This window comes from Oryx dammah, unplaced genomic scaffold (genome assembly GCF_014754425.2).
Source record: "Oryx dammah isolate SB20612 unplaced genomic scaffold, SCBI_Odam_1.1 HiC_scaffold_18, whole genome shotgun sequence".
NCBI classification, from domain to species: Eukaryota; Metazoa; Chordata; class Mammalia; order Artiodactyla; family Bovidae; genus Oryx; species Oryx dammah.
The window spans coordinates 93,130,985-93,140,941 of record NW_024070202.1 but is presented as its reverse complement, the minus strand read 5'-3'; the positions used below and the strand labels follow the sequence as shown (position 1 = coordinate 93,140,941).

At 50.9% G+C, this 9,957-nt stretch overlaps 1 protein-coding gene across 1 annotated transcript in view; it reads left to right on the top strand.

The window, feature by feature from the left end:
* The first annotated feature begins 542 nt into the window (after positions 1-542).
* Positions 543-9,957, top strand: part of LOC120877334 (kielin cysteine rich BMP regulator) — a 29,931-nt gene continuing 20,516 nt past the window's right edge. Inside the window, exons 1-9 of the mRNA XM_040259602.1 lie at positions 543-977; positions 1,505-1,694; positions 1,775-1,851; positions 2,450-2,525; positions 7,131-7,198; positions 7,398-7,494; positions 7,646-7,728; positions 7,926-8,019; positions 8,857-8,945. Of these exons, the coding sequence (XP_040115536.1) occupies positions 705-977; positions 1,505-1,694; positions 1,775-1,851; positions 2,450-2,525; positions 7,131-7,198; positions 7,398-7,494; positions 7,646-7,728; positions 7,926-8,019; positions 8,857-8,945 (1,047 nt within the window). The 5' untranslated portion in view covers positions 543-704. The remainder of the gene's footprint in view (positions 978-1,504; positions 1,695-1,774; positions 1,852-2,449; positions 2,526-7,130; positions 7,199-7,397; positions 7,495-7,645; positions 7,729-7,925; positions 8,020-8,856; positions 8,946-9,957) is intronic.

Genomic DNA, 9,957 nt, shown 5'->3' with positions numbered 1-9,957 from the left:
TATATCCTCCCCCAGGCCCCCAGTGAGCTGGGATCCCTTGGGCTTATACCTGCCTAATGTTCTTGTTACTCTTATTTAGTCAGTAAGTTGTGTCTGACTCTTTGATACCCCATGGACTGCAGCACACCAGGCTTCCCTGTCCTTCACTATCTCCTGGAGTCTGCTCAAACTCACATCCATTGAGTCGGTGATGCCATCCAACCATCTCATGCTCTGCCACCCTCTTCTCCTTTTGCTTTCAATCTTTCCCAGCATCAGTGTCTCTTCCAATGAGTCGGCTCTTCTCATCAGGTGGCCAAATTATTGGAGCTTCAGCTACAGCATGAGTCCTTCCAGTGAATATTCAGGGTTGATTTCCTTTAGAATTGACTGGTTTGATCTCCTTGCTGTCCAAGGGACTCTCAAGAGTTTTCCCAGCCTCACATTTCGAAAACATGAATTCTTTGGTGCTCAGCCTTCTTTATGGTCCAGCTCTCACATCCATAAGCAGCTACTGGAATAACCATGACTTTGGCTATACAGACTTTTTTTTTTTAGCAAAGTGATGCCTTTGTTTTCAATATGCTGTCTAGGTTTGTCATAGCTTTACTTGGGAAAACTGGCCTGGGTCACTTTTGTCCACCCCGGGCACCCTCCTCCTCCTCCCGTGCTTTTACTCCAGTCCCTCACAGACCATCTCTCCTTCCCAGGACGGTGGGTTTGGCATGTGGACAAGGGTTGGGTATAGGACTGATATCATTGGGAAGACAAACCCAGGAAGCCTTGCTAGCCCCTCACCCATAGGCCCTCCATGGATCCTTGTGCCTTCAGGTGGGGCTGTCTTCAGGGAGCCCCTTGGCTTTGCTGATGTCCACGACTACCAGTCAGAGGGGCCAGCCCACTCCTCAGCCCCTGCTGGGCTCCCCGAGGAACGGTGGCGCCCCCTGGAGGAGCGGCTGGAAAGGCTGGAGGCTGAGGTCTCGGAGCTCAGAGAACAGGTACCATTGAAGGCGGTGGGTGTGCAAGGGGCAGGGCAGGCCTGGTGTAGTGGAAAGAAAGGAGGGAAGGGGAGCCTGTGGGACCCTGAAATAGAGTTTTGTTTTAAATGCACATAGAAAGGCTCTTATCTGAACAGTTAACATCGATTCTTTGTTACACGAGAAGGACCTCCATGTATCTGTCAACCAGATTTTCATTTTCTTTCATGTACTTGGTGGACATTATGGAGTGCCTACTTCATATACGACATTGTCAGGGAAAATTTTGGGTGGATAAAGGTCTTTAACTGGGTAATGAGGCCTGGGTCCCCTTTTGTCTAAAGAAGAGGACTGGGACCCATACTCTTCTGGGAGCCCGTCCAGACCCCAGGCCGTGAGAACTGGCACTGTCTGATCGGGATGCTGCCTGGAGGTGGGCCCACCTCTGCTCCATCAAGTTTCCTTCTCATCCTGCCCTGGCTTTCATACCCTGCGGGAGATGGTGAGGAAGGCTGAACCAGTGCCTCCTGCCCTCACCTCTTCCCCAGAACAAGGACCTGCAGGGCAGGGTGACACAGCTGGAGTCCTGTGAGTGCCACCCGGCTTCCCCCCAGTGCTGGGGGCTGGGCCAGGCCTGGCCCGAGGGGGCTCGTTGGGAGCCCGACGCCTGCACAGCCTGCGTCTGCCAGGACGGGGCTGCAAACTGTGTCCCCAAGCCCGGCCCGGCCCGCTGCCACGGTGAGTGCCATCCGCCTCCCCGTGGGCACCACTCTGGGGCTTGGATATGGCCTTGAGTGACAGCACCGTGTCCTCCCTAGGCTGCAGCCACAATGGTCAGGCCTATGGCAATGGGGAGACCTTCACCCCAGATGCCTGCACCACCTGCCGCTGCCTGGTGAGTTCTCATGGACCCCCAGGATACCCCACCCCTGTGCCCCTCACCTCAGCTGCCTGTCACTGCAGCTGGTGTGCAGAATGTTTAGAAGTAGGGGGTTCTACCTGCCATCCCTCCAAGCCTTGCCTCTGGCAGCCTTCAGTTGATTCCAAATTGTTGTGCTTTCTGGAGCTCAACCCCCGCAACACACACAGAGAGGTTCTTATCCTCCTGTACCCGCTCCTTACCTGTGCACCCTCAGTGTCCCCCACTCATGCGTCTGTCCCTGTCATCTACCTGCCTCTTCTCCCTCGCTTGGCTCCATCTTCCTCCAGCCTTCCCTTCTTCACCCCTCCATAGCAAGCCCTCGGTTCTCTTCCCAGGATCTCCCCACTCTGGAGATGTGGGTGGCTCTTGAAAGCGCTGGTTTCCGAGGGTTGAGAGTGGCAGGAGATGATGGGGGTGGGGGAAGGACATCCCTTTTCTGCCCTCGGGCCAAGAGTAGCCTGCAGACTCTGAGCCCGCTCAGCCTCTTGCTCCTCCAGTGGGTCCCAGCCTGGGGGGAAGTTTTGGTTCTGGAGGACCACCCTCCAGAGTTCCATCACCTGCTTCCCCACAGGAAGGAGCTGTAACTTGCACCCAGAAGCCATGCCCAAGAGGACCCTGCCCAGAGCCGGGAGCATGCTGCCCACACTGTGAGCCCGCGCAGCTTCCTGTCTGCCCCAGCCCCACTTCCCACACTGGTTCTGGGGCCCCCAAGCCTGGCCTGCCCCCTGCCATGTGCCCAGAGGGTGCCCGCCCGCTTGCTCCAGTTTAGGGAGTTTGGAAGTGAAGTGCAAGTCAGCAAATGCTGCCTCTGGCCTGGGACTGAGCCAAAGGCTTGACATGATCTTCTTTGTTCCCTCCAGGAGCTTCTAATCTAGTGAGAAGATGAATTTATATAGCTAGTGCAATACAAGATTTAAGAGCCAGTGAACAGATTAAGAGGATGCAGAGAAAGGTAGTAAGTGGCTGGTTGCCAGAGGAGAGGGCAGTAAAGCAGGGAGGGCTCTATGGACAACGGGTCATCCAAGCTGGGTCTTCAAGGGAGAGTGGGGTTTCCTCAGAAAGAGGGTCCTCTGTGCACCAGAATGCGGAGACGTGTGTCACAGCAAATCAGCCTGGGAAGGCCAGTGGGAACAGGCTGCTATAAGCCTTGCAGTTTGGACATTCTTTTGTGGACAATGGGAGCCACTGAAGGCTGCAGAGCCAGAGTGTGGCATGTTCCAAGAGGCGTTTTTGGAATATTCATCTGGTATGGGCTAGATGCAGGAAGACCAGGTAGGGGGTTATTACATGCTCAGTGGTCTGGGCATGGAGCCAGAGACGACAGCGGGCTGCAGAAGGAAGGTTGTTCCTAAGGAACATGGTTGTATGCCATGGAACAGTGGACTCTGAGTTTTAGGAGACTAGGAAGGCCATGGGCCAGTGACATGAAGAGAGCTGGGTGGAAGTGGAGGCAGTGACTGCTGGGAAGTATTACTAGCTCATAGTTAGGAAGATAAGGTTTTCAGGTTCAGCAAATAAAAACAGGATGCCCTGTTATATTTGAATTTTAGATAAATAGCACATATTTTTTAAAGTATGTCCTGTGCAATGTGACTGGTGATAGAAGCAAGGTCCGATGCTGTAAAGAGCAATATTGCATAGAAACCTGGAATGTCAGGTCCATGAATCAAGGCAAATTGGAAGTGGTCAAACAGGATATGGCAAGAGTGAATGTCGACATTCTAGGAATCAACAAACTAAAATGGACTGGAATGGGTGAATTTAACTCAGATGACCATTATATCTACTACTGCGGGCAGAAATCCCTTAGAAGAAATGGAGTAGCCATCATGGTCAACAAAAGAGTCTGAAATGCAGTACTTGGATGCAATCTCAAAAACGACAGAATGATCTCTGTTTGTTTCCAAGGCAAACCATTCAATATCACAGTAATCCAAGCCTATGCCCCAACCAGTAATGCTGAAGAAGCTGAAGTTGAACGGTTCTATGAAGGCCTACAAGACCTTTTAGAACTAACACCCAAAAAATAATGTCCTTTTCATTATAGGGGACTGGAATGCAAAAGTAAGAAGTCAAGAAACACCTGGAGTAACAGGCAAGTTTGGCCTTGGAATGTGGAATGAAGCAGGGCAAAGGCTAATAGAGTTTTGCCAAGAGAACGCACTGGTCATAACAAACACCCTCTTCCAACAACACAAGAGAAGACTCTACACATGGACATCACCAGATGGTCAACACCGAAATCAGATTGATTATATTCTTTGCAGCCAAAGATGGAGAAGCTCTATACAGTCAACAAAAACAAGACCAGGAGCTGACTGTGGCTCAGATCATAAACTCCTTATTACCAAATTCAGACTCAAATTGAAGAAAATAGGGAAAACTGCTCGACCATTCAGGTATGACCTAAATCAAATCCCTTATGATTATACAGTGGAAGTGAGAAATAGATTTAAGGGACTAGATCTGATAGACAGAGTGCCTGATGAACTATGGAATGAGGTTCATGACATTATACGGGAGACAGGGATCAAGACCATCCCCGTAGAAAAGAAATGCAAAAAAGCAAAATGGCTGCCTGAGGAGGCCTTACAAATAGCTGTGAAAAGAAGAGAAGCGAAAAGCAAAGGAGAAAAGGAAAGATATAAGCATCTAAATGCAGAGTTCCAAAGAATAGCAAGGAGAGATAAGAAAGCCTTCCTCAGCGATCAATGCAAAGAAATAGAGGAAAAGAACAGAATGGGAAAGACTAGAGACCTCTTCAAGAAAATTAGAGATACCAAGGGAACATTTCATGCAAAGATGGGCTCAATAAAGGACAGAAATGGTCTGGACCTAACAGAAGCGGAAGATATTAAGAAGAGGTGGCAAGAATACCCAGAAGAACTGTACAAAAAAGATCTTCACAACCAAGATAATCACGATGGTGTGATCAGTCACCTAGAGCCAGACATCCTGGAATGTGAAGTCAAGTGGGCCTTAGAAAGCATCACTATGAACAAAGCTAGTGGAGATGATGAAATTCCAGTTGAGTTATCTCAAATCCTGAAAGATGATGCTGTGAAAGTGCTGCACTCAATATGCCAGCAAATTTGGAAAACTCAGCAGTGGCCACAGGACTGGAAAAGGTCAGTTTTCATTCCAATCCCAAAGAAAGGCAATGCCAAAGAATGCTCAAACTATTGCACAATTGCACTCATCTCACACGCTAGTAAAGTAATGCTCAAAATTCTGCAAGCCAGGCTTCGGCAGTACATGAACCGTGAACTTCCAGATGTTCAAGCTGGTTTTAGAAAAGGCAGAGGAACCAGAGATCAAATTGCCAACATCCACTGGATCATGGAAAAAGCAAGAGAGTTCCAGAAAAACATCTATTTCTGCTTTATTGACCATGCCAAAGCCTTTGACTATGTGGATCACAATAAACTGTGGAAAATTCTTCAAGAGATGGGAATACCAGACCACCTGACCTGCCTCTTGAGAAATTTATACGCAGGTCAGGAAGCAACAGTTAGAACTGGACATGGAACAACAGACTGGTTTCAAATAGGAAAAGGAGTACATCAAGGCTATATATTGTCACCCTGCTTATTTAACTTCTATGCAGAGTACATCATGAGAAACGCTGGGCTGGAAGAAGCACAAGCTGGAATCAATATCAATAACCTCAGATATGCAGATGACACCACCCTTATGGCAGAAAGTGAAGAGGAGCTAAAAAGCCTCTTGATGAAAGTGAAAGAGGAGAGTGAAAAAGTTGGCTTAAAGCTCAACATTCAGAAAACAAAGATCACGGCATCTGGTTCACGTTCATCAGTTCATGGGAAATAGATGGGGAAACAGTGGAAACAGTGTCAGACTTTATTTTGGGGGCTCCAAAATCACTGCAGATGGTGACTGCAGCCATGAAATTAAAAGACGCTTACTCCTTGGAAGGAAAGTTATGACCAACCTAGATAGTGTATTGAAAAGCAGAGATATTACTTTGCCAACAAAGGTCCGTCTAGTCAAGGCTATGGTTTTTCCAGTGGTCATGTATGGATGTGAGAGTTGGACTGTGAAGAAAGCTGAGCGCCGAAGAATTGATGTTTTTGAACTGTGGTGTTGGAGAAGACTCTTGAGAGTCCCTTGGACTGCAAGGAGATCCAACCAGTCCATTCTGAAGGAGATCAACCCGGGGATATCTTTGGAAGGAATGATGCTAAAGCTGAAACTCCAGTACTTTGGGCACCTCATGAGAAGAATTGACTCATTGGAAAAGACCCTGATGCTGGGAAAGGTTGAGGGCAGGAGAAGGGGACGACAGAGGAGGAGATGGCTGGATGGCATCACCGACTCAATGGACATGAGTCTGAGTGAACTCCAGGAGTTGGTGATTGACAGGGAGGCCTGGCGTGCTGCGATTCATGGGGTTGCAAAGAGTAGGACACGACTGAGCGACTGAACTGAATTGTGCAATATTTTCGGTGTACTTATACTAAAAAATTTTGTGTTGTTCATCTGAAATTCACATTTAAGTGGGTATCCTATATTTTATCTGGCAACCGTACTGCAGGAAGAATAGCAGCTGGTAGTTTGAAAGGTGGGACAGCGGCCCAGGCACTGGTTGAGGTCTGGCAGTGTAGCCTGAAAGTCTTGGCCAAGATGAGATGAGGAGTAATGTCTTTGGAGTCATTAGATCTCAGTGAAAAGGGACACACACACACACACACACACACACACACACACACACAGCACATAGCTTGTAAGATAAATGGTGCCTCAGGGCCATTGCTAGCCCATATGATGTCTTAGAGAGCTGACTCATTTAAAAAGACCCTGATGCTGGGAAAGATTGAAGGCAGGAGGAGAAGGGGATGACAGAGGACGAGATGGTTGGATGGCATCACTGACTCAATGGACATGAGTTTGAGCAAGCTCCGGGAGATGGTGAAGGACAGGGAGGCCTGGCATGCAGTCCATGGGGTCGCAAAGAGTCAGACATGGCTAAGCAACGGAACGGAACTGAACTGAACTGATGGCGTCTTTGGTGAAATTTTTAAAAAGTCACTCTTCCCTCACTGCTTCCATGTGCTGTAAAATGATGGACCTACTGATATTAGAGTCAGACACTATACTGCCATCTGCTGAAATGTTGTAGTAAATATAGAAATCTGATTCTCACCTGAACAGTGCCCCTTTGATGTTTCGTCCTTGTCTTTTGCCCCAGTTCTCTGGGTCCCTTACTTGAGGGCATGGCCCTGGTTTTGCAGGCTGCCCTGGAGGCCACAGAGATGGGGAAACGTGGCAATTGGAGCGCTGTGTTATCTGCACCTGCCAGGTAAAGGAATCAGAGCCTGGCCCCAACTACCACCTACGTCCCTGCTGTCTGGTATACCCCAGGCCTGGCAGTGCTAAGCCTGACCTGGGGGCCAGGCAGGGCTGCTGCTGCCACCCTGGCATGGAGCCCTGGAGCTATCTAGGCCTCCATTCAGCTTGGGCAGTGGAGAAGGAAGGAGGGCTCAGTGTCTGTCCTGCAGGCAGGGACAGTGCGGTGCCAGGGGCCCTCATGCTCAGAGCTCAACTGCCTGGAGAGCTACACCCCACCTGGGGAGTGCTGCCCCGTCTGCCGGCCAGGTGACCTGCCCTTGTCTTGTCCACCCCGCCCCCGATCCTGGCCTCAGCCCCAGAGGGTTCCGTACCTACTTGGGGTCATGCCTTCCCCTGGGTGATGACCACCCACCTTGCTCTCTGCTGACCAGCTTGTCTTTCTGGCAATCCTCCCCAGGCTGTGAGTATGAGGGGCAGCTTTACGAGGAAGGGGCCAACTTCCAGTCCAGCTCCAACCCTTGTCTCCAGTGCTCCTGCCTGGTAAGTCCTCCAAACCTTTGCCCAGGCCCTGCTCCTCGTGGGATACCTGCGCCTGCTCTGGGCCACACCTGCCACTCTTTCAGCCCCTCACATACCTCCCAAGGCCTGGTGCCAGAGAGATCCTCCCCACCCTGTGGCCCAGCCTGCTCTCTCTGGGAGCCAGAGCCAGAGGCAGCCCAGCTGTGGGTGTGTTACAGAGGAGCCTGGTTCGCTGCGTGCCCACGAAGTGCCCGCCCATCCCCTGCCCCAAGCCAGTCCGGAGGCCTGGGCACTGCTGCCCGACCTGCCAAGGTGAGAGCCCCTGCCCCTTCCCTGGTGGAGCTCCAGGTGGGGCTTTTAGGCTGTTTCGTCAACCCAGAGCCCACTCTGCAGACCCCTGACCTGGGGGTCCCGTCAGCGGGGGAGCCGTGCCTGACCACACCTGCTCCAAGTTCTGCCCTTGACACTTAGCGCTTGTGTGCCTCTGAGGGAGTTACTCCGTGCCTCAGTTCCCCATCTGTAAGAGGGGATAATGATACTGTATACCTCAATAAACATTGATTATTACCTGCTTTGTGCAGGCACCCGGTGGACCCTCGAGGCAGACCACTAGAGGGTGACACTGAGTCACAAACTAGGACTGGCAAAGGCGGGATTAGATTATACACAGATACTATGGAAACTCAGAGGAAGGAGACCTAGTGGAGACCTAGTCCAACCTGGGCACGGAAGGGAGGGCGTCCTGGGGGTGGTGGGTCCGGACTGAACCTCAAGGCTAAAGAGCAGTTCGCTAGGTGAAGGGCAGAGGGGCTGCCAGGAAGAGAGGGCAGCTTGGGACTAACCCTCCATGTGAGGTGGGCGTGTGTTGGTTGGGAAGGTGCAGGCAGGTGGGCGTGGCTTACACTGAGAGGTGGGGAGGGGCCAGAGACAGGTGGGCGTGGCCATGCTGGCCCTCGAAGACCTAGAAAGTCAGGCCGAGGAGCTTGGGCTTGACCCTGCCTGGGGTGCTGGGAAGCCGGGGCAAGGGGTCCAGGCAGAGGCAGGATCTGGCTGGGTTTAGGCTCCGAGGAGGACCCTCAGAGGGCATGTGGAGGAGGGAGGGTCTGGCTGAAATTTCCACCAGGCTTCCTCTCTGCCTGTCTCCCCCAGCTCAAGGCTGCACAGAAAATGGTTCTCACTGGGAGCATGGCCAAGAGTGGACCACCCCTGGGGACCCCTGCTGGATCTGTGAGTGCTTGGTGAGTCCCCATGCTGCTCCTGGGTCTCCCCCACCACTCCCCGACCCCGGGTCACCCAGATTCATTCCTTCACTCCACTGAACACGTCCCAAAAGGCCCTGTGAGGGGACAGAGATGGAGGAGACCTAATTCTGGAGACCATGAGGCTGGGAAAGGGGTTGCGCCCCGTATGTCCAGTTCCAAGCACAGTACGTGGGCAGCATGTTTGTGAACCCAAACCAAGGTGCTTCAGGTTACAGGAGGAGTGAGGCTGGGCAGGCAGGATGTGACGGGGGCACAAACTCCAGGGACGGAGAAATACAGTTGATCTGAGATGTCCGGAGCCACTCCGTGTGGACACTGAGCCCTCAAAATGTGACCGTCCTGTTTGAGATGGGCTTAAAGGGTAGACTAAGCACTGGATTTCAAAGACGTATTATGAGAGAAAGAAGCATAAAATGTCTCTTAACACTTCATGTTGATTACATGTTGAAATAACTTCTTGGATATATTGGTTTGAGTGGAATATAATGTTAACATTTAGTTCCATCTGATTCTTTTTCTTTTTGAATTTTAACTACCAGGGAATTTTAAATGACATATGTGGTTTGTGTTATATTTCCATTGGGCAGCACAGATCTAGAAAAACTTCGGGGTGGGGTGGTGTTTACTTAGGTCTGAATGAGTGAGTAAGATTTGAGCAGGGAGGAATGGGGGCACACTCCAGGTGCTATATAGACTGAATGTCTGTGTGACCCCCTCAGATTCATATGTTGACATTTTAACCCCTACATGATGCTACTAGGAGGTGGGGCCTTTGGGCGGTGATTACTTCTAGAGGGTAGAGCCCTCATGAATGGGATTTTGTTGCTGTTCAGTTGCTCAGTCATGTCTAACTCTTTTTGACCCCATGGACCACAGCACACCAGCTTCCCTGTCCATCACCATCTCCCAGAGCTTGCTGTAACTCATGTCCATTGAGTCGATAGTGCCATCCAACCATTTTGTCCTCTGTCATTCCCTTCTTCTCCTG